At 35.0% G+C, this 24,067-nt stretch overlaps 4 protein-coding genes across 5 annotated transcripts in view; 2 read left to right on the forward strand and 2 right to left on the reverse strand.

Moving 5' to 3' along the window:
* Positions 1–25: 25 nt before the first annotated feature.
* Positions 26–8,509, forward strand: LOC135125864 (uncharacterized). The gene is made up of 2 exons (XM_064051591.1): positions 26–126; positions 7,128–8,509. Exon 2 carries the CDS (start codon positions 7,134–7,136, stop codon positions 8,196–8,198), a length of 1,065 nt encoding a protein of 354 aa, XP_063907661.1. The 5' UTR covers positions 26–126; positions 7,128–7,133; the 3' UTR covers positions 8,199–8,509.
* Positions 778–2,223, forward strand: LOC135125863 (putative nuclease HARBI1). Its single transcript, XM_064051590.1, has 4 exons — positions 778–1,104; positions 1,166–1,452; positions 1,505–1,702; positions 1,759–2,223. The coding sequence occupies exons 1-4, from the start codon at positions 881–883 to the stop codon at positions 2,154–2,156; spliced, it is 1,107 nt and encodes a 368-aa protein (XP_063907660.1). The 5' UTR covers positions 778–880; the 3' UTR covers positions 2,157–2,223.
* On the reverse strand, positions 2,226–3,854 carry LOC135125868 (fibrinogen silencer-binding protein-like). Its single transcript, XM_064051594.1, has 4 exons — positions 2,930–3,854; positions 2,784–2,867; positions 2,574–2,726; positions 2,226–2,522 (listed from the first exon to the last, which is right to left on the reverse strand). The coding sequence occupies exons 1-4, from the start codon at positions 3,350–3,352 to the stop codon at positions 2,226–2,228; spliced, it is 957 nt and encodes a 318-aa protein (XP_063907664.1). The 5' UTR covers positions 3,353–3,854.
* Positions 8,510–8,728: 219 nt separating the features above from the next.
* LOC135125859 (probable sodium/potassium/calcium exchanger CG1090) overlaps positions 8,729–24,067 on the reverse strand; it is a 33,137-nt gene continuing 17,798 nt past the window's right edge. Inside the window, exons 2-10 of one of the 2 annotated variants that reach the window (XM_064051584.1) lie at positions 22,374–22,658; positions 22,065–22,328; positions 16,819–16,960; positions 16,659–16,769; positions 16,213–16,614; positions 10,815–10,958; positions 10,482–10,767; positions 10,305–10,435; positions 8,729–10,252 (exon numbers count right to left, since the gene is read on the reverse strand). In XM_064051584.1, coding sequence (XP_063907654.1) covers positions 10,053–10,252; positions 10,305–10,435; positions 10,482–10,767; positions 10,815–10,958; positions 16,213–16,614; positions 16,659–16,769; positions 16,819–16,960; positions 22,065–22,328; positions 22,374–22,655 — 1,962 coding nt within the window. In that variant the 5' untranslated portion in view covers positions 22,656–22,658 and the 3' untranslated portion in view covers positions 8,729–10,052. The remainder of the gene's footprint in view (positions 10,253–10,304; positions 10,436–10,481; positions 10,768–10,814; positions 10,959–16,212; positions 16,615–16,658; positions 16,770–16,818; positions 16,961–22,064; positions 22,329–22,373; positions 22,659–24,067) is intronic. The other variant, XM_064051586.1, reaches the window with a different exon arrangement.

A 24,067-nucleotide genomic window follows, 5' to 3' on the forward strand; every position in this document is an offset into this window, starting at 1 on the left:
GCATTGACATTTGTGTCGGTAATGCAGAACCCGCGGCCATTTTCTTGTCATTTAAAAAACCGTTTGTGTTGTGGAACGACGCTGCGTGTTTGCCGGGTTATTTTTGAATGAAAAACACATAAAAAGGTAAGAATTTTCACATTTTTATCTATAATTAACCGTTTTGTGGGTGCCAGTTTTGTGTTTGTGGGCGACAATTTTCACAGAAGGTTTGTAGGCCACTTGGATCAAGTGCAATTATTGTGGTAATTTTATCATTTAAATTGATTGCCGTGGTGTTGCCAGAATGAAAATTGTTGTCTGGTTGTTCATTGAGTGGAATGTTTGTACTTAGGAGTCCAAGAAATCCGCTCTACATTCCATCATTCCATCCAACTCAATACTTATCTCCTATATAATTGCTTGTGCTGTATGTAGACACTCCCTCGTTGTGTTGTTGTTATTGGAGCGAAATAAAGGGCAAGAAGCATTCAACCTTGTCCACAGTTACTCGATGTCATACACGAAACTTTGTATTTTTATCTTCCTGTTACATAATGGCGTTTTCTATAATTAACGGTTCTTCGCGCAATTAGATTGCTTATCGCCAGCGGCGTGATTTTTTTATGGCCGTTTGCACCAGTTCTGGTTAAAATTTAACCGGCCGTTATTTTGTTAATTTCGTTGCACCGCGTACTAACCGTAAGTTAACTCGAACTAACGGCGACCAAATTTAATCGGCAGATTGGGTGGTGGTTAAGCGGTGGTTAAGTTAACAGACACTATTTGTAAAGATGGCGGCGCGTGATCAGCTGTGCAGCTCTCATTAAATATATCTTACAAGTGTGGCAAGTGGCGTCTTTGGTGTGTGAGCCATATCGTTGTGTAGAAAAAAAGAAAAATGATGGAAATTGAAATAAGAATTAATGAGGATGAGGAGGATGTGGAGGATGTTGAAGTACTCGACTTCATCTTCAATGGTTTGCCTCGACAACTTTATACGCGTCATAACCACTTTGATACTCTGGACGATGCAGCTTTTCGTCGTCGATTTCGACTGTCCAGAGCGTGTGTTCTCGATCTATTAATATCGATTGAACGTGAATTGGAATTCCCATCTGATATGTAAGGATATTACCTATGTAAAAATATTTGTTACCAAAACAACAATCGAATTTGCTTTTAGGAATAATGCTGTTTCGCCCATGAATCAGATTTTGACGTGTTTGCGAGTGTTTTCGACAGGAGGACACCTTCAGAACATAGCTGATTTTATGGGGATGCATTTGTCGACAGTGTCACGAATTGTGAAAAGAGTTTCCGAAGCAATTGCAAGATTGTATCGACAACATATAAAATTTCCTAGTACAAATGACGAAATGAGTGAAAATCAACGGAACTTTTTTTCTATTAGCGGATTTCCAAAAGTTGTAGGGGCCATTGATTGTACCCACGTAAAAATTCAATCTCCCGGTAATGTTTTTCATATATTTTATTGAAATTTTCAGTTATTTGTAAATTTTAGGTGGAGTTGATGGAGAAATATATCGCAATAGAAAACAGTACTTTTCTATCAACACTCAAGTGATTTGTGATGCCAATTTGAAAATAATGAATGTTGTTGCTCGATGGCCAGGGTCTGCCCATGATTCTAATATTTTTAACCATAGCCGTATTAAAGATGATTTTGAGGACAATGTATATCCTAATTGTCTACTTCTTGGTAAAATATAAGACCTATTACTTTTTTACCTTCAAATTTATTTATAACATTTTTAGGTGACAGTGGCTATGCAAATGGGAAGTATTTAGTGACACCCCTATTAAATCCGAGAACACCTCCAGAGCAGTTATATAATGAAAGCCACATTAGGACTAGGAATGTTATCGAAAGATGTTTTGGCGTTTTAAAGAGAAGATTCCCTATACTAGCTTATGGGTGTAGGCTAAAAGTTGACACATGTTTAATTATCATTGTAGCTGCAAGTGTCTTACATAATTTGGCACTCCGCCACAATGATAATGTGCCTCCACCTCTTCCTGAATTGGTTAATGAAGAGCAGCTAGAAAGGCTAATCCAGGATGGGCAAATAGTTGCACCTGGGGATATTAGGAACCGAAGGCATGTGGATGGAACGAGGGATTTTCTGATTCAAAATTATTTTGGAAATTTATGAATTAATTTATAGTTAGCATTTTGTTAGCATTAATACTTATAAAATACAATATTAATAACACTAATAATGTTATTCATTTTCTATCCCTTTCCGTAGAGCTATTAATTGGGCCTTTTTTATTTCAATGTCCAACACTTCTTTTTGAATTTGTAGAGAACGAATCTTTTCGTCATGTTTTCTTCTCTCTTCTAAATCATGCTGATAGTTACGAGCCATTTCCTCCTGCTGCTCTTGAAATTTTCGAAAAATGGAAATTTGAATATCATATAATGTTTTTTTCTTTTCTGCCACTTCTTCATATTTTCTGGCCACATTTGTTGAAGAGTGCAAAGATGGTCTTCTCCTTGAGTGTGATGTATTTTCTTGCTGTAATGTGCATAATTGTTAAATTTTAATAAAAGAAAAACTACAACTTACTTTTTTATTAGTAAATGAAGTTGACGTTGACGGAGTTGCAGGGACTTCAATTTGTTTTTGTGTTTGCCTGTCAATGAGTGCCGCCAGTTTGGGATTCATTGGAGCCTGCAACTGGGCTGGGCATGAATTGCCCCAATCTGTCGAGTTTTCAACCTAAAAGTATAAAATGTAAACATTTACATTTTTGCAATATTTGCTTTATAACGTTACCTTTGAATTAATAGAGGGCCCCTGTAAAGTATCTTCGTATTCTTCGCAAGTACTTGCTGCGCCTTGGAATGTTTGTTCATCAACCTACAATATGTATATTTTTATATATTTATTGTACACCACCACATAAATAACTTTATTCTTACTTTTGAATTGCCAGGATCTAAATCGTCGCCATCTCCATCATAAAGGTTTTGTAATCCATAAATATTTTTTTTATTTAAAATTTCCATAGTGATCCCAAATGTGGGATCATCTACAATAGCAGTTGTGCTGCCTCCCCCGGTTCGTCTCAACTGCCTTTTTTCAACTGCAGCTTTTTTATTAGTACTTCTTTTTTGGTTTTCAAAGAAACCTTTAATATTTTCCACTGTGCGAGGTACACTACCATTTGAGTTTACCTCAGCAGTAATTTTAGTCCACGCTGCATTTTTTTCTTGCCACGTTAGAGCGTCGGTTTTTTTGTTCTCAACCACATCCTTATACTTTTCTATAACGTATAAAATTCGCAACTTTTCGTCAATGGAAAAGTTTGGTGCACGCATCCTTTTTTTTCCTCTGCCTTCCATAACTTAAAAAACTGACTGCAATTAAAGCAACAATACTTACATCACTAGTAACAAGGTAATAAGTAATCAAGAGTCGCTTTCGTTTGATGCGCTAAAATGTACTCACTGAACGAAGAGTAAACAGCAGATTCAGCTGTCTCTAACCTCTTTGGTACCAGCGACTTTAATTAAAGTCTCTGTTTGGTACACAAAACCATGTGCGCACACCAATGCTACCAACGGCTATCATCAAATACCCTCAAATTTGCGACGTTGCCAAACAACGCGTGTATTAACCTTTGGTTAGTTAACATTGGGTCTTGTAACGCGCGGTGCAAAGCAAGTCTTGTTTAGCCCTATGGTTAACTTTAACGGTGGTTAGCAAACGGCCACATTTAACCAGAACTGGTGCAAACGGGCATTAATCTTGGAAAAGTTGGAGGCAAATAGCGGATGCCAGTGGCGTAGAGGATGCTACAGCCAAGAATGTTTACATACGAAAAGTAAACACGCGTCTGCATTAAAAATGGATTATCATAGGTGGAAAATCTTATCATTTATGTGTTAATGAAAACTAGGTCTTCAAAACATGTGAACGTCGTCAATAAAAAAGTTTTTGTTTCGGGTGTTATTGTGCTCGTTAACAAATATCATTGTTCTAAAAAATGCGAATAAATTTACGGTGTTTACACTGAACTTATAGTTCAGTTCAATAAATAGTAGTTCTGCAAAGAAACTAAATTTTAGAAACACTGTAGGTTTTAGATCAAAAATTATATACATCAGATTTTGTGGTTTCTTCGGGAGGTTTAAAGAATTAGGACTTAAGCAATTGTGGTCAATAAAATAGTTTAATTAATGCTTTCACAACACAAAATTGTAATTTTCTTCAGAACAAATAAGTCACGTTTCCCCTTGTTAATATAACGTTTTGAAACTTTCATCCAAAGTAGCTGAATATTACGGCCAAATCTCTACTAGTTTCTTGTCAAATTTTTATTAAATTTTTTTGAAAATTAAATTAAAATCGCGTTAAAAATCGAACGTGTTTATTACTGTGATACCTACCATTCAGAGGTGATCATTACGGAGTAGTGCGCATGCTCAGAATGTTTTGATTGGTCCACTTAATGTTTATGCGTAGAAAGCGTGGTGTTTGCAGGAATTTGTCAAGTACAAGTGGTTAAATCATTTGTTAAGTATTATTTTTTGCTTTTATGCCTCACTGTAGTGACAGTTGACAAGCTTATAATTACATACTTAGTATAAGTGATTGGAAATAGCCTTCGAGTTAATTCATTGATGAGGCTGTTTTTTTTGAGTTTTGTAAAGTCGCAGACAAAATTCTACGACACAGAAATGTCATTTGCTTCAAAATTTTCAGGAGATTCGTATATTATAAACTGTATAGACGTGGGTTTAGTCACAATCAAAGGTGGCAAAAATTTAAGTCAATACCATAGAGTCACTTCTAAAAGTCAAATGAAATTCAAATTCACATTATATTTGTCATCGAATCCATTTTGGCGCCAAGTTTTGTCTGCTACTTTATGTATAGTTTATAGTAGTATAGTATTTAATAATAATTATTGCTAATAAACGGAATCGTTTTGTATAAATATCTAAATAATTCAAATACAGTTTTCAACAAATCACGTAAGTTGTGCTCATTACAGTTCAGTTCGTGTAATCTATTTGTTTATCAAAAAAAATGTAAATTTTTCTCATCATTTTTCTGCATATTTTGTTTAAAAGTGTTTAATGAGTATAATATTAATATAATGGCAGCAGTTCTGTTGTACTTAGAAAATTATATTTTTAAAAATCGTGGAATATCTTCCTGAATGTTTTTTTGTAGATATTCCATGACATTTGTTTTTTACATATACAGTAGTTTCGAAGTAAACTAATAGATTATATGAGATGAGACATCCTGTATGTTTAACATCAGGGTAAGACACAAGGTAGTTATAAAAGGCATCTTCAAAGATTGTAACAAAATAATGTTTGTTCGTATCCAGAGACTTTTTATTGGAGTTCTAATTCGGTTTTATGATATGTAAAAGTTATTTTCCTTAACAATAGATTACTACTGAAGTTAACTTTTACACAATGGGGAAACTATACAAGAGTAAAGTAACCTTATTTGACATACACCTGTTAAAACTTTTATGATTTAAGCGGCTTAAGCCAAACCACCCTTATAAGTCAAACTGGCTATTTTTATTACTTAACTCAGTTCACAGCTACATTATGCCAACAATGGACAGTAATAATCTTCCGGTTCGGGTCCACATCCACACAACTTACAATAGCCAGTTTGAATTATAAGGGTGCTTTGGCTTAAGCCGCTTAAGTCATAAAAGTTTTAATAAGTGTATGTCAAATGAGGTTACGGTAACGTTCGTGTGTTGCCATAATTTCATAAAAATTAAATTCGCCGTTTTGGAATAAATAATACTTAAAATTTTGTGATAATATCATCAATTGTTACTTCATTTGGTGAATGGCTAATTTAATGTTTCTTCCATCTTACGTAGCTCCTAGATTATGAAAAAGTAGGTCTTTCTTTTATAATTTCCGAAACTGTTCAACTGATTTGTATGAATTTAATAAATTTTAAATGTATTTTAAAAATATCGCATGGATGAAACACAAACCAAAAATTTTATAACGTTATCTGAAAATTTTAATGAGTAAATCCTCTTTAACATGTGCAAAATAATATGGTTCTGCATCGATGATTATTATTAATTGATTTATATTTTTAACCTTATGCATGCAAGTTTTTGAAAAAATAAATAAATAAAACTGTACAACTTTTGAAATTTAATTTCGAAAGCTCGAAAGTGATTGTTCAGAAATTTTGCACACTCTTTAATGTTGTTATTCATCTGTTCCCTTGATGTCATTTCAAAATTTTGTTAAGTAAATTTCTTTTGATTTATAGTGTGACATGCTCCTCTATTTGTGGTTTCATGATCCATATTTTTAAAAACTGGAGCTTTTAATTAATTAATTTTTTTTTTGGGAAATAAATGACAACAATTTCTTTCTATAAAATAATATCATTTGAATGTTTCAATTCAAAAGAAAATTTTGGATTTCATAGGCACAAAAGTATATTATATTATTTTTCATAAAAGTCTGGATTTATGGGTTAATTATTGACCACGAATAGTTTTCTTGACCCGCGTTTTGCTGTGTCTTCGACGCGAAATGAAATATTAAAATTTCTGATTACTGGCTATGCATATAGCAGACCCGATGAATGTTTAAAGACAAGACAGTGTAAATTTTCAGGGATGTCACACAATGTTTTCACCTATTCTTTGTCGCTCGCAGAAAAAATGTCGGGGATGAGTCAGTGTCACTTTTGGAACTAGCATAATATAAATTTCACCCTGTCTATGATGAGAATCCGACAAAGATTGGGCTGTTTTTAAAAATAGTGTAAATTCAGTTCACCTCACTTACTTAAAGAATTTCTCGCTTATCATTATTATCAACCATAATTTGCGGTGGGATAATTTAACTTCAGTTGATAAGCCTTTGATTATTAAAGTTACAGCGCAGTACTATAATATTAAAGAATTTGTATTTCCATAAATTATGTATATACGTAGTGTACCTGTAGTTTTTGCTTTTTCTCAATTATCCCTTGACTAATCCGCCTTCATTTTCCCAGTGACTCTGTAGCGTGTTTGTAGTGTTTGTGCACCTTCCATTATTTAGAAATCACAAACCTGCACTTCCCTTACCTCTACACACGTTAAAAAATGTCTCCAACTTCTAGACAAAAATGAGCCAAAAATCCACTCGTCGAGCCCGTCGACAAACCAACGATGAGGACTCAACAGCCAAAGCCCCCACCCCCAAACCAAACGGAACCGAAGAATCTCCACCAAGCCTCGAAGAAGCCAAAGCCCAAGGACCCACCCCACCACCCGAAGAAACTCCACCTGAACTCCAGAAAGAAGTAACCGAAAACGAGACACAAAAAAGCCCCGAACCACCAGAAGAAAAAATCACCAACGGCACCGAAACCGAAGACATGGACATCTCCCTCGAAGAAAAAATGGACCCGCTAGTCGTCACGGACGAGCCTGACCCAGAACTGGTATTCGAAGAAAACTCCGACTTGGAATCCGGGAGAGAATCGCCAGTCTTGAGTCGTTGCAAAACGCGGCGCTCTTTGACGAGGAACATTCCCACGCCGAAAACGCCAAAAGGCGAAGAAGACCTGCCCAAAATAGACGAGGACACGCCCAAAATGGACGAGGACACGCCCGAAGACTCGCGCGACGGGGAGGAGCCACGGGAGGAGCTAAACGTGACGTTCGAGTCGTGCTCGGAGAACGTTTCGACGAAGGTGCAGGTGGGCGGGGACTCGACGCGGCTGAGCTACACGGAGTCGAATTTCGAGACGAACAGTTTTCTACAGGAGGCGAAAAATAAGTCGTTCGGTGAGACGTTGAGGCGCTTGTCGACGAGAAGGACGATCAGGCCGATCAGTGACGATTACCGAAAAAGACTGCTGATGACGAACTTGGAGAAGGGCGATTTTGTGGGGGCGTATCCAAGTCGGAATTCCGTGGAGAGGGTGTCGGCGGTGGGGATTAAACGAAAGAACAGTGAGGGAGAGGAGGAGTTCATCAAGCGGTTTAAAAGTGATTCACCTGGATTTTTCACGAGGTTTACGAGCCCGCTGGCGAGCATTCGGAACACGTTTCGGGGCGATATACCGTCGAGTACCCCCAAATTGACGGGGTACAAAGATGAGAAGTGTTTGTTGGAGGAAGACGGTATCAATTCGCAAATGCACGAAGTTAAAGATGGAGAGAGACGTTGGTGCTCGATAATGTAAGAAGCTTGTTTTCTTCTTTTTTTTTTTGATCTTTTGTTTATTAATACTCCTGTTTTCTTTGTGGTTTTCACAAGTACAAAAAATTTTATTCGTTCGACGTGAATGTTTTTACTTAATGGATGTAAATTCGAAAAATTTTACGACCAATATTTGTTCACGGATATGTCTTTAGAAACAGATTTCTATCAGCTAAAGAATATATTACTATATAGGCAAATTTAGACTAGGTCATACTCTTATAGTAAGTCTGTGTAGAAAGTGTTTTGAAAAGTATGTTGGTTACAGTCTTTATAAATAAAAATTTAAGAAAAGGTGTATACAATTTCATTGTTTTTAATTTAGTTGGTTGATGTTACTCAAATAATGTTCATCGTTGTTCGCTCCAGAAATACAGATAATATTATTTGTAAAAATGCGTGAAGAAGATTATAATAATATAATGAAGTCCTTATGCATTACATATGTTTAAAGAAACGTCAGAATCTCCAAAAGGGTTCGACTGCGCACGAAAAAAATTACAAGAAGCCGTCTCTCCTTTTTAGGTTTTTATTTACATTTCAACATTTAGTGCATTTATATTTGACTAGAAGGTGCTAAGTCGAGTTGTTTTTGGTAAATGAAGTAAACATCTCACAATCAACGTCCATATAATAAGCCATTTTTTTTTTGTAATTTTTGTGATTCATTCGTCCAACGATAAACCTCTATCTTTATGAAACAAGAGTTTTTTTAATAAATATTATCAAACATTAACTACAGTCAATAAGCATAGTAGATATTTCGAAATTTGTCTAAGTATACTTCATATTTTTTTAGGAAGCAATAATTTTGGTTTTCAGAATTTTACGAATTCCTCAAACTAATACTGGGTGCTTATATAACACTATTTTTTATTCAAGTATTCTAATTCGTTTAAATGTAAAATCCCAAGAATTATTGGCAATTATTTATTGTAGATGACAAAAAATATAATGACCAGTCTTTTAATTTACTTGTTTAAATTTTGTTGCCAATAGTTCGTGGTTCAAGTCTGGCGACTTTGTCATATATTTCTATAATTATTAGCCTACTCTATTGACCATAAGGCGGTATTATTGTCGTAAGTTTCACTAAATTATTGTTTTCATCGACTTGTATTTGTTTAAGATGAAAACTGCAACCTCTTTGGGTACATTTTGGAAAGGCTACTCACAAAATTTAAAATTTACTTAAGGAATAATTTACAATAGCCTCACCATCCAATCAGAAACAATCACAGTTGAAATTATCGTATAATGAATGAGAACATCGTCATAAATAATGAAAATATAAAAATAGGAATGCCATGAGGATAGTTAAATTAGTCAACGTACTTAAATCAGTCTTAAAAAATTAGGAACAAAACATTCTATACAGAGCGGATCAAGAATACAAAAATCCACCGTGTATAGGCCGATTCGATGTAAGTACCACTATTGCATTTCTTGTAGGTGATGCGGCGCCTTCTATTCTATTGGTTCATAAGTATATTACAGTCTGTCCAAACTGAATGGAATTTCAACAACCAGCACACTCATTTAGGTACTATTGACTTACAATAATTGAACAGCTATGGAAGCCTTTTCTCACCAACGCTGTATATAAGAAAAAGCTCAATTAGAACACCTACGAAATATTGACTAGCCATAATAATGGTTTCCAGACATATCTGTATAACTTTACATAACGAAATAACGTTTAAATTTCAATTTTAGGACGGCTACTAACAATGCTAAAACAACTAACATCTAAGTCACATTTTGGGTAACATTTGCAAACGTTTAACACTTGTTTATGGTATTCTTGAGCATTATATAAACATAAGAATGAACTTGTTTAGTAGTCACTGGGACATTCCGGTGGGTTGAGGTATCCGAAAACGTTCAGCTCGTACATGCTGGCGACCGTTATAAAGGTTAAGTACCAAGCCATTAGGATAACACCGTACTTTTTGTCCAACTTCCAGCCGTTGAAGTGCGTAGCAGCTACTAGGAACACCACCGTGGAAAAAAGAGATAAAGTTGAATACGTCAAACCTGAAAAGACAAAGTGTACATCGTTTGTCAAAGATCTACGCTCAGTGTTTACCTTTACTTATGACTTTAACCTCAGATCCTGGTTTAATGATAGCCGTTTTGATGAACCATGGAAGTCCTAAACATATTAAAATATCGAAAACGTTAGAACCTACCGCGTTCGATACAGCCATGTCGCCGTAACTAAAAGAAATCGTTGATTATTGGCTGTAAAATCGTTGAGGATTACCCTTCTTTAATTACTGCTATACTGGACAGTGCGTCTGGTACTGATACTCCGGCAGCTACGAAAGTGAGACCCATGACTGTGTCAGGGATACCACATGTGTATCCAATGATAGTAATCATCCACACCATGAAGTACGAATAGAACGAGATCCACAACATTGACATGAAAAAAGTGAAGGGGTACCAGTTTTTGTACTGTTCGGATCTACAGTCGGGCATAGTTTTCCTACATAGAAAGTGTATAGGAACGATAATGGCCCACGTGAGTTGTCTGAACAATCCTGCGTCTAAAAAACAAGAGATTAGTGGAGGAATGTAAAAGGATGGGTAGTACCAGTTGGTTTGATTAAGGGATTAACGGTGTTAGCAGGATCGTACTCTTTAGGCCTATAGTAATCTTGCTGAACTGGAGGGGGGGCAGCTGCCGCCCCGCCACTAGCTTGGTTCAAAGCGGGGCCACTGAGCTGGTTGTCGTACCCTAAAGGATTGGAATTCTAGCAGTATATACTCAGAACGTAATTTTTGTATCCACTAAAATTTTGCCTTTAAAACGTACTTCGTATTTATACAGTGCGTACAATGCTGATCGTCCTCATAGTGACGCTCTGTGACCGTGAAATGGAGAGTCGAGTGACTTCGTTTTTGATAGCTTGTTTTATGGCACACATGATACCAAAGTTTGAAAAAAAGTCATAAATGTAAAATTTTGAAGCTTTAGTGACTATAGTTAAGAGTCAAAATAGAATGATATAAGTGATGGATGCCAAAAATAACCTAAAGTGTGCGAACTTTAACCCAGAGTGTATAAATAGCAAAAAAAGTGAAGTATATATAGCAACCATTAAAGCATTTCCCAAAAAACAAAACAAAATTTACGAAATGTTAAGGTGGTGATCTTATACACTGTTAAATTTTATGTAATAATAGCATTCATCAGGAGTTAATAAAAACGGACTCTTCACAGACAAGAACTCGCAACGGTAACATAAAAGAACTTCACTGAAACACGAAAATTGAGTAATCCCCTTGATAGTACCAAGTTTCTAGAGATTAAATTTCATGAATGTAAGTATCTTTTCCAAGAACGGAAGAAATTTTTTGTCATATTGAAGAGTGCAACAATATTTTCAGAAATCGACCTCAGTCTTGAACCTCAAGAAATCTTCACGTGAATTACATATTTTAGTATTTGTCAGGACAGATATCTCAGACTTAATAATAATAAATACACTGCCCCGCAAAATTTTAAAATGTTATTTTGCATAAGTGGAAATCGTACGTATGAACTGGCCTGCACGAAGTCCGGACCTTAGTTCCATCGAGCATTTATGGGACATACTGGGAAAAAGAATTAAAGCATTACCTCCTACTACGCTCCTAGAGCTAACACTTAGATTGACGCAAGAGTAGCAAGAAATTGATCAAGAAATTAGAAATTTGAACTATACGAGCTGTTATCAATGCTTGAGGAGGCAATACAAGTTATTAAGTCTTAACTGAGCGACGTTTAAAGCATTATCAAATAAGATGTTATTTTTTGGTTGCTTGCAATTTGGTTCCAAATCATTATTAGTTTGTTGTTTTTGTCGATTTTTGTTCTAGAATTTCTATATTTGACTTAATAATTACGAATTAGGGACCAAGGTGGTGATGAAAGTATCAATTATTTTTCCGAGTCCTTATTTATTTCAAATTGTCGAAAAAAAATCAATCAAGAAAATCGTTAAACATAGGCAACCATGTGCACGTTCGCACTTTGTGGGTAGTGGGTAGTTCTGCTTGGAATTTTAGTTAGAGGGTTGGTAGAAGAGGACGTCTTGGTAGATGAGTCATTCTGTTCGGAGGGGGTCACTTTTGGTGTGTTGTTGTGAGTGACAACCACGTGGTGAGTTAGCTAGGTTAAGTTTAGTTGGTTTGGTAGTTTATAAAAAGGAGAACGCCTTTGTTTAACGAAAATTACTCGTAACGACGACGACGCCAGAGTTTCCCTAACGCGCGTAGCTAATTCTTGCGGTGTTTTCCGAGCGGAAATAAGTGAATTTTCGACCGACGCTAACACGTGTAAATTTGATTCATTGTTTGTAAATTCACAGTTCATGTTAGGAGTTTAATCGTTAACTAGTTCTAACGCAATTTAACAATCAGGAATTTGTTTAGATAAACAGTTACTAGGAGATTTCATGAAATTTACTTAGTCAGGACTCGATTGTTTTTGTTTATCTAATTATGAATAAGTTTCTGGATGCTTATACTTAAGTGTTACATTGTAACATTTCTTAATTCTTCACACAAGATTCTTCATTTACGGCAGTTAAATTAACCTAACGTTGGCCCACTGCGGAAAAGACCGTAGAAAGTGCGGTAGAATTCATAATATCGTGGTCTGAGGTACGGAGGGGATTTAAAGATTTCTCTGCCTAGGCACTTATCATCGTTGTTATCGTTATATCATCATCACATCACCGAGATATCTTTCTCGCAACGTGGAAAGCTATATCACGGAGGAGCTTTCTTCGCAACACCGGATACATGTTGTGTTGTTTATTTATTATGTGTTTGGTTTGGGATAGACAGTCCACGATATAAACTCTCAAAGCTAATTGTTTTAAGTACCTAACCAATAACTTGGATCAAAGCATCATTTAACATAATGTAAATTCTTTGCTTGAATCGTTGGTAAAGTGTGGCATAATTTAACATCAGACAAATTCTTTGTTCTAGCAGCGGCCATGTTGAAAGAGTATTTTCAGAACGCATAATGGCCTAATATACAACTGAATAACTTCACTTTTAAAATTTAACCAGTAACTCGAATGGACATAAAATATTGACCTCATGTAATTTTGTTAGCTTTGCAATTTTTCACTTCATACGATATTTCTCTATGTCACAATGTTAGCAGTAATTTTCTTTGTTGTATAATTTAAATTGAACGTAAATTTTCATGCTCCGCAGTTTCTAACCCCACGTAATTTTTTGTCTGCACAAGTTTTACTTCACACCAGATCTTTTTTTTTGTTTTTATAAATTTTTACTAGTTTTTTAAATCTTGTAAATATTTTGTTGATTAATGGTTCCATCACAAAATTGTCTGCTGTCCAATCTTAATCTCATATAAGAATTCTTTGCTGTTTCAAATTTCACAAGAGTGTGTGGCGAATTTAAATGTTGTTTATTGCTCTTTTTGAAACTGTAACACTTGTTCCGTTGTCGTTAATACCAAAGTCATAGAAATTGAACATTTAAATGGAATTGAGGTTAAATAACACCGAACTACGTGGCAGAAGCAGAGTGCGCGGTTCCTAGTCGAGCTGACGGGATTCATCGCGCCATCTGCACAAAAGATGCAGGTCAGAATAGAATTCAGGGGCGGTCGAGATGACGTAACGCTGTCGACTTGGCCCAATAGTCGAGCCCAAATGCGAGTTTGCGACCGTAACAGCCTGCTCGTACGCCATGTCCGTAATAGAGAAGTGCTGTGCGGCAGTGCTTGCGATAGATAGAATCACCGTCGTGGGTAGGAGAACAGCCACAACCAGGAGCCCCAAACTCTGCTCGTGCTACAACTATGGGTATTTTGCTGTGCTCTAGAATGAAATTGAGATAGTTCATTGCCACACTCTTATAGTGCACTGGTGCCGCTGCCGCTGCATAGTTTTTTTATTAAAATGTTGTTCTTTTGTTGACTGCCATAATTTACAATTACCGCCACACGTCCGTAATAACTTGTGAATTTGTATCCAGTTGCTGTAATTCAGATTTTTTCTTTGTTTTTTTTTTAACTTCGCGATATTCAAATTTTGCATTGATTCGGAACGTTTAATTAGATTTCATTCAAAGTTTGGAAAGTTTTTTTTTGTAGCTGAGCATTAAGCGATATCTTCAACGAGCACAACTTAGCCGCAGCTTTTTTTTTTGGCAGTGGAAGAATAAATAATTTTGTATCCTCCATATATTTGGTGTTTTATTTTGCGGTACTTTTACAACCTTGGGGTGCATCTGAACGCATCCCGCCATTTTTCAAAAGCACAATGTAGGGTTCCATTTTGTTAGACGATCACAGCCAAGGCCAAATTTTTGAATTTTCGCAGACTTTCAATTTTTTTTCACATGACAACTTAAGGCGGGATGTTATTAGTATTAGTCCATAAAATTATATGGAAATTTTTCTGACTGCAGCGCGCAACTGATCCTTACCCCTCAGGTACTTTCCATGCAACTGTTTTGTGCAGTTAGAATCACCCGCAGATTTTTTTACCACGGTGCGCAACTGACCCACTCTCCAGTTTGCTCACTATTCTTTGGTGATGTTCTTATATGTCGTTAATGCTCTTAAGGTCCGGGTATAATAAATATCTATGAAAGAAAATTGTTGTTGAACTAAGCGCAATCGTCGAGGTGCCATGACCCAAATTAAGAACAATGAGATTTTGAATCCGTTCAAATCTAAACTTTATTTTAGTGTTGAATTAAAATTTTGTCGTATTTTTTGTCAGATAAAACTAAATTTAATACTAACTAGCCTCTACCCTGCATTTTATTATTGAATCTTACTAATTTTTTTGTCCTTATTCTTTTAAAATGTCGATGTGTTTCTTAAAAAAGTATGAAATCGCAGTAACTATCAACTTTAAATACAGATAAAATTCAGCAAAAAAGAAAGAACAAAAAATAGAATAAGATGCAGAAAAAAGATATAGGGTGTTCTATTTGAAAAATTTGGAATATGGATATTTGAACATTGTAGTAATTAAAATTTTTTATAAACACTATATGAAAGTTTAACCTATTTTCTTCCCATATTAGCGGTGCAGTTTCCAAAAACTGGAACGGGTAAGTGTTTCATTTCTAACCAGAAGCATTATTATTATATTCCAAGTTTTCACTTTAAAAATGCATGAGGGACAAATGTTAATACTTTCATTCCCTATTTTAAAATCAGTTTTTAAGTATAACAACGTATCTTTTCGAAAAACTGTTTGTCTTTGGATAAGTTGGGTGATCATATTATGCACTAGCACTAGCGCATTCCAAAATGGGACGACTATGAGATAATAAACATTTTTTCCGTTGGACTTACAAAGGGCTTTTGGATTAGATACTTGGTAGTATAAATATTGGCTTTTTAACGATAAGAGTGACATATTCAGAGAAAGATAATTCATTATCTGTTTGTGGCCTAAGTCCTTGAATGGTCAACAGTGTGTAACATATGATTATAGAGTATATTTAATTATTCAAGGGCATAAATCATGAGGACGTCCAACTGTATAGAACAAACAAAACCAGAAGATTGGATGCATACATCATATGCAGAAACAGTATCGGATCTAACATCAATCCTTGAGGAACTCCGATAGCACTTTCCGATTGGTAAAGTAAGAAGAACCCACTCTCACTTACAGCTTAGAGCCACGCAGGAAAACTTCGCTCCACCTTAATAAAAGACCTCTAATTCTGACATTATCCAATTTCCGCAACAGTCGCCCTTATCTCAAAGTGCTCGATATTAACTCCTTGTTCCCTTTGACAGAATTAAAACCTGTTATCAGCTTTATTTCAATTAGGTAAAAGTGTTCGAGAAAGCCATTTTGATGAAAATTTTAAAGGACGGGATTTTATCTGCCACTGGTGTATCATTTAGGGTCCATTTACACAGTTATTATCGGTTTAACTTCACAAGGCAATGCAATTTTAGTGGATACAAAAATACTGTGACCACAAAAACGTACCTTCGAACCCTTCGTCTTCCATTGGCCTCTCAGGGCTGATTCCATAATTCGGGTGCTTTCCTTCCTCCTCCAACGTTTTGTAACTCACCAAACCCGACTGTTCATCCGGTGCCACTTTCTTGCAAGGTATCGGAAGCCTCTGTGCCCACTGTTCGAGGTAGCTGTTGTAATGTAGAACGACACAGTAGACCATGTACATCAGTAGCATAAACAATGACTCCACCCAAGAAATCACTTTATCCTGGATAGTAATAAGCATGACGAGGATCGACACCGCGTAGAAGAAACAATCGCGAATCAGCGGCCACCAGTTGAGGTAGATGACGGTTGTGGTGCACAGGGCGCATACGGATATCACGAACATGATGTTGAAGACGGCCGAACCGATTACTCCGGAGATGCCTGCGAGAAAACGTTAAAAGAAACAAGAAAGAGTTATAACTCACCTATGTCGTCTTTGGCAAAGAAAACGCCTATAACCACAGTTGCCAATTCCGGAGCGGAACTTCCGGCAGCCATGAAAGTAGCTCCGGCGACGTCGGGTGACATTTTCAGTTCTGGAACGAGTCGATTTGTTTATCAGGCTTGAGACGAGAAAATTCGTACCTTCGCAAATTCGGTCCAAAGACGCCACGAAATACTCGTCGCAGACTATGGCCAGGCCGAGGAAAGTGTAAATGGCCACTATGATGTGGACTATGATCCCTCCTTCTTTTCGTTGCTTAGGGCCTATTAGTGGCTTGGGGAACTGCAAAGCCACAACGAGGAATTTAATGGCATGTAGAAGACATGATGCGTTTGGAAGGGACGAGGAAAATGCATTAGAAGGGCAGAGGGTTGGTTTTTGTTTTTTACAAATAAAGTGGTATGTAGTGTGTAGTTTAGTTTGTGGAAATAGTTTGTGTGGGTTCACTGTGTTTATATATGTACTTTTACCTTGATTTGAATTCGTTATCTTCGTTATGTCAGAAAGGAAACTAAAAAGTTAATCGTAAATTTAACAATATGATGAATACATTTTTAAATGTTTACTCTAGGTTCGGAGTTCGAGGGTTTCTCAAGGGAGATAATCTCCAGGAAGAAAAAAAATACATCGTGAGTGCGCTCGCTTCTCGATATCTTATTAATTATTACTGACAGAAAAAAAAAATGATCGAAGGTTATTTCGGCAGAACTTCCCTCGTCCCTGAAGTGCAGCCTAATCCCGCTTCTTTGAGAAATCATAAAAAAAATTTGTGAGGTAAAAACCAATGACGTAAAAAACACTCCCGCAGCTTTTTGGCTTGAATTTTTCGATTCCCCATTTTTGCATTTTTTTGTTTCTTTAGTTTCTCGATTTGCAATTCCTCGAGTTTTCAGTTTTTAATTTTTCAATTTTTAGATTTTGGAATTTTTCGATTTAATTTCTCGTGTTTTCAGCTTTTAATTTTTCGATTCTTTCAGTTTCTTAAAATTTTCGATTTACAATTTTTAGTGTCGGTTGTTTATTTTTAAAATTTTTACAATTGTTCGATTTCTCAGTGTTTCGATTTTATAATTTTTTTATTTCAATTTTTCAAATTGCAATTTTTCAATTTTTTTTGTTTGTTTAATTATACGATATGCATCTTTATAAAGATTTCATTTTTAAATTTTTCAGTTTTCCAATTTTTAGATTTTTCAATTTTTCGGTTTTCAGATGTTCTGATTTTCTTTTTTTTTTCAATGTGAAAATTTTCAATTTGCGGACTTTTCAATTTTTCGATTTGCAATTTTCGGTTTTCAATTTTTCGATTTTTCAACTTTTAAGATTTTTTAATTTTTCGTTTTTCAATTTCAAATTTTTGGATTTCCCGATCTTCCAATTTTACGTTTCTTTAATTGTTGATTTGCAGTTTTTCTAGTTTTCATTTTAAATATATATCAAATAATTATAATTTTTAAAATCCTTTACTTTTGCAATTTTACGATTTTAGAATTTTTCCATTTTTCAATTATTGCTTATCCATTTTGCAATTTCTCGGTAATTACTTTTCCAATTTTATAATTTTTCGATTCGATTTGGTTTTTCTTCTTTCCAATTTTTGGTTTCATGATTTTTTTGATTTTTAAGTTTCTCAATTTTTAGTTTTTCAATGTTTCGATTTTTCGTTTCTTCAGTTCTTCGATTCCCAATTTTTCGATTTTCCAGTTTTTCTATTTTGCAATTTTGCGTTTTTTCAGTTTTTCGATTCTTAATTTTTCGATATTTCAACTTTTCGAATCAAAAAAATGGAAAAATTGCAAAATGAAAACTTTGAAAAATCTAAAAATGAGGAATCAAGAATTTGAAAAATTGAAGAAAGGAAATATTGAAAAGTCGGAAGAGTAAAAATTGAGAAACTTAGAAATCGAAAAACTGTACAATCCAAAACACAAACTATTGTAAAATCGAAATATTGAGAATTAAAGAAATCGGAAACTCGGATAATTGAGAAATCCAAAAATTGCAAAATTGGAAAATCAAAAATTGAAAATTTGAAGAACTGAATAAATGAAAAATTAAAAAAATGATCCAAAGTTGTTTCGACAGAACTTCCCTCGCTCTTGAAGTACAATGAAACATATCCAGCATTTTCGAGTTGAGTTTTCCTTTACACAATTTTGTGATGACGTCATCAACATTTTTGCAAGGATACGTATATCAACTTAGATTGGCGCAGTGCAATACTAAAAACAACAGTATTGTATTCCTAAAATTTTCTGGGAAAATAGAGTGAGTCGTTCCTGATTTAATAAATTTTATTCGATAAAATATTATCAATTTTTTGGGGGGAATATACAGATATATTTTGATTAACAATTTACCATGCTTACTGCAAAATTTCGAAGTATTCGGTTTTGAAATTCTTGATTTATTCAGTAAAATAAATTCGCACATTCAATAATTTTTTTGTCACCCAAATCCAAAAAATATTAATAGAATGATTAATCACAAGTAAAAACTCATCATATTTTCCACACTTTAGTTTGGATTTATACGGCAAAATTTTGAGCTGACGTCATCAATTTTTTGGAGGGGAGAAGCAAATATATTTTGACTAAAAATTTATTATATTCTTCATAACTTTAAAACATTTGCAAGATTTTAAAGCATTCAGTTTGCGTTGTACTATCTACATGATATTCCTAATATAAATGCAAAATTTGACAACAATCGGCCCAGTACTTTCGGAGATTATCTGTCTAATAAAAATCCGGGACGGCAGACAGACAGACGGACGGAAACCGGAGACCTATTTCTTCGTACTCTAGTGGTCATGAAAAGTCGAGAAAACGTAAAAGTAGAAAGTCGGCCGACGGACTCGATTACAATACTTCCTTGGCTTACGCTTGGGAAGTAAAAATTGTAAAAAACATTGAAAAAATAAAGTAAATGAAAAAACGCAAAACTGTGATATAAAATCGAGAAAATGACAACTAAAAAATCCAGAAAATGAAAAACAAAAATCAAGAACTTGAAAAATTGAAGACACGCAAAATCGAAAAATTAAAATTGTAATACATATAGAAAAATTACAAAAGTGAAAAATTGCAAATTGAAAACTTGAAGAAACAAAAAATTGAAAAAAATTGGAAGTCGAGAAATTGAAAAATTGAAAAAATAAAGTTGCATAAACGAAAAATTATGAAACCGAAACATGGAAAACAAAAAACGAAAAATTGTGATATCAAAAAATTATAAGATTTGATTGGGCGAATTATGAAAGCCCTTATAAAGAAGTGAGTTTGTTTCAAGTGGGTTTTTCTATTACAAAATTCTGTAATGACGTCATCAACATTTTTGCAAGGACACGTAATAGTAACAGTACTGTATTCCCAAATTTTCGGGAAAAAATGTTCTTGTATGTATTTAATCAATACAATAAATCGCCTCATTCAATATTTTTTCAGTCACCTTGTATAAGGAATTTTAAAAACTATAACTGCATTGATAAACTATAAGTACAGAATCGTAATATTTGTATTTTTCAGAAAGGATTTATTCGGCAAATTTTAAGATAATTTTTTTCGAGGAGAAACGAATATATTTTCATTAATGATTTACCATGATTATACGATATGATAACAAGATTTCAGAGCATTCGGTTTTACTGTTTCAAAGTTAAATTGCAAACTGTTATTATACAATTTTGAATATTTTTTCCAAAAATTTTGTTGTCTAGGGCGAAAACTCAACACGGATTCATATACAAGTAGTTTCGGAGATTACCTGTCTAATAAAAGTCGAGACAGACAGATAGACAGACGAACGGAAACGGGAGACCTATTTCTTGGGACTTTAGGGTTCATGAAAGTCGAGAAAATACAAGAGAGGGAGTCGACGGATCGACTCGATAACAATACTCCTTAGCTTACGCTCGGGAAGTGAAAACTAAAGTGCAAACGTACATATTTCGTTTTACTTTTCAAGCGTAAGTTAGGAAATATTGTAATAAAAAATTTAGCATGTTTGTTAGGATACCGAGCAGATTGTAGAACGCTAAAGAAAATTTGTCTGATCATCCCCACCAACAATGTGACGACGTCATCTCAAAATAATATAGATATTCCTGCACACACCCAAAGCAGTGGATACGAAAGCTCCACAGTTCAATACAAAGGGAGGAGAAAAACACTATAATTTTAATGCAAATGTTTAAGTCGTGTGTACATAGTGAAGAAAAAATATTTTTTTTTATCAAAAAGTCTCGTCCCGAAATTTTAAAATAAGCCGCTCAACCCTAAAGTGAGGAGTATAGTTTTATGTTAACGAACATTTGTTTCCGTTCCCTACAGTTTTCGAGGCTTGAAAGGGACGGATATATCGACAGACAACAAAAACCATTAACTGTCTGCTTTCACAAGAAGTATTAAACAGAAACAACAAAATTTGATTAGTTTTGTGTCGATAAAAGCGTCGGAAGAATTTTGCTAGCAATTAATCAAACAATTTTAAAATGGTTCGTTCCAATTTTTCCAAGTTACCAAAAAGTCCGTTAGGTAAGATACCTTATTTATACTAAGATTAGAACTGTAGTATTTACAGTGTTTCGAAGGCGTAGCAGTGGGAGGTGTCCCGAGAGACACTCCATTCCCTTCCTTACGTAAATCGGCCAAAATCGCTCCAGTAAATAACTGATTTCAACGTTTTGTATCGATTGTTAATGCGAATGCGAGGTCATTGCTGATTTAATGGTGTTTCCGATGCCGAAATTAGAAAAAGAAAACTGAACCGTGAGTTATATAATCTAATTTGACTTGGAGGGTCTTTGTAATGTTTGGAATGGTCGATACCTCGATTGAACACTTGACAACTTATAACACAATTAGAAATTCTCCCAAGAATCGATCCGGAGGTTCTCAGGATTTCACAAAACACACAACCATTTGATTCAAATAAATTCCAGCAAACGTGTGTTTTATTTTTCCAATTTTATCCCCGAGAATCATTTGTCATCTGTCAGCGCTTACGCCACACGTCCTTTGCCTAATCTGCATCATCAGGAAAAATCCGTTAAATCAGTGTAAACTCGGTCCTCTCAAAGTTCCAGTAAACGACATTTCGAAATTTAATTACGTGGATCCCTCGAGACTTTCGGAACGAAACGAATGTGAATTTATGGACGAGAAACAGAAAAATTGATTCCCAACGAACAATTAACTTCATCAAAAAGGGAAGTTTTAGATAATCGCATCCCTTTGAAGAGACTTCCATCAATTACGTCGAAGATCAAAAGGCATCTGCTGTGTTTGTCTTTATGCTCGAAACAGAGAACAAACAAAACGATGTGTGACGCAAATGCACAAAACGATCGTTTGGAGTTGGGTAATTTTTTACAAGGTTGGCTTACCTGCATCAGAGCCGGGGGAATGCACTCCGTTTCATTTTTCGTTTCATTTGCTTCATTTATCGCTGTAGGCGTTACTACAGTTACCGCTTTCGCATTTGACAGTTGTTGTGTTTTGTTGGTTTTTGTTGATTTTTGTGTTGTGGTTTTAATTGTTGCTGCAGTTGGTTTGCTAACTGGCAATACTTTTGTGTCGTTTGTTTTGTTTTGGGTGTAGTGTTTTTGAGCGTGCTCTAACCAGTCTCCATATCTTCGGGATCTTTTCAACTAAAGACTAGTGTTCAAAATGGGGTGTGGACGTCATTTACTTACCTGTTGTATCGCTGGCGGGGTGCATGGCGGCATTCCATTCGTGTTGTTCTTCTTGTCTGGTATTTTTTTAGATTTTGGTGTTGTTTCATGCCTGCTTTCCGGTGTCGTCGTTGTAGATTTTTCTGTAGCTGTCGGTTGTTTCGTCGAGAATATACTGCCCACTTCTTTCTCTACTGGCTTGTCAGGGGTCTGAGAGGAATTTTCAGAAAAGACGTTAATGATTGAATACAGCAGAAAGAACACAGAAATTTGGAGAAACTTGTGGCGCCGTGTGCGTCTCATGACCTGCAGAAGAAAAAATATTACAGGGAGGGTCTTTTTTTGCAAAACGCACTACCACGCCAATTTACATCCTTTCACTTTCGGGATTTTAATTAAATCGCCCCTTTAGATTTTTTCGTTAAAGTACTATATCCAAACTGTTATCTGCTGAAATTCGAACCCCTGTAATTTAGTTAAGGCAATTAATTAGGGGTGATGAGATAAAGTTCTTTCTAATTGCATCACGATTTGCTGTAGTCTGATTTAACAGAATTAGCACAAACTTGTCTGCGTTGCAATTGTACTCTAATTGCATTGATTACTGTTAGTTTTATTACCTTGCATTTTATATCGTCTGCTCCTTATTTGATAGAATTATTTAGTTAACCAGTGATGAATGTAGGTGAACCTTTAAGCATCAGTGTAATTGTGTTTAGTAGAGGTAGGTTTACGAAGGAGGTGTAATAAGTAATAAGTACCCTCGTATATTGATCTTGGCTAGGTAATAATTTAAATTGCTTAAACTTTTATAATACGTAAGCGTATCAATGGACAGAAAAGTGTTCAATGGTTAGGAAAAGTCCGAGATTTGGACTAATATACGGAATGTCCCCAATAAAACTCAGCGTAGATGCCTTTATCTTGAGAAAGAACACAGAATAGTGATGTTGAAATTCTGTAAACGCCTTGGTTTTTATCTTAAAAGAGGACCTTAATTTAGTATACTGAAAATGTGGCTCATACCTATAGGTATGGCGTCAGTGGCGTTCCAGAAAAATAATATCTTGTAGATTACAAAAAAACATAATTTTATAAAAGTAAAATTGGCAACACCGCACGTACCTAGTACGTGAATACCTCCGGCTTACTTTCTGATTTCTTATAGTAGCGATGGTGACTGAAATCCACCTTTTATTTTTTTAGGACAATAACCATAACAACCAGTAGTCATTAATCGTTGTGCATTATTGTTAATAAAACAAACTATTATTTTTCATTAATAAATAAACCAAAAAAAAAACATGTCATAAGTCATTTATAAATTACTAGCTTTTCGTCCGCGGCTTCGCTCGTGTAGACGATTTGTTGTGTGTTGAAGAGCATTATTATCAACCTTCAAGTAAAAAATATGTTGAAGGACATTAATATAATTTCCAGTAAAAATCGACATAAAAAATGTTTGCTCATAAAAACTTTGTCACCCCCTTTCATGTTCTTAAGGGTGGAATCTCGAAACAATCTGAAATACGTGTTTCATTATTTGTGTTGAAGAGTATTACTACCCTGCCAAGTTCCCCGTCAAAATTTAAAGGAGAAATATTTTTCCCATACAAACTTCGCCATCACTTTTCACCCCCTTAGAGGTTGAATCTCGGAAAATGCTAATACCAAGTTTCACGTGAAAATTTAATTTTACAATAGAAATATGTTTC

The sequence above is a fragment of the Zophobas morio genome, unplaced genomic scaffold (assembly GCF_036711695.1).
Source record: "Zophobas morio isolate AGI-343-1 ecotype UQ-CSIRO unplaced genomic scaffold, CSIRO_AGI_Zmor_V1 ptg000009l, whole genome shotgun sequence".
Classification (NCBI taxonomy): Eukaryota; Metazoa; Arthropoda; class Insecta; order Coleoptera; family Tenebrionidae; genus Zophobas; species Zophobas morio.

Bases quoted from the DNA above. Each gene is read 5' to 3' on its own strand.
- LOC135125863 (XM_064051590.1), top strand. From the start codon at position 881: ATGATGGAAATTGAAATAAGAATTAATGAGGATGAGGAGGATGTGGAG. The intron at 1,105-1,165 runs GTAAGGATATTA...ATTTGCTTTTAG, and splicing joins TTGGAATTCCCATCTGATAT to GAATAATGCTGTTTCGCCCA. The intron at 1,703-1,758 runs GTAAAATATAAG...TAACATTTTTAG, and splicing joins TCCTAATTGTCTACTTCTTG to GTGACAGTGGCTATGCAAAT.
- LOC135125868 (XM_064051594.1), bottom strand. From the start codon at position 3,352: ATGGAAGGCAGAGGAAAAAAAAGGATGCGTGCACCAAACTTTTCCATT. The intron at 2,727-2,783 runs GTAACGTTATAA...TTATACTTTTAG, and splicing joins GGCCCTCTATTAATTCAAAG to GTTGAAAACTCGACAGATTG. The intron at 2,523-2,573 runs GTAAGTTGTAGT...TGCACATTACAG, and splicing joins CTTCATTTACTAATAAAAAA to CAAGAAAATACATCACACTC.
- LOC135125864 (XM_064051591.1), top strand. From the start codon at position 7,134: ATGAGCCAAAAATCCACTCGTCGAGCCCGTCGACAAACCAACGATGAG.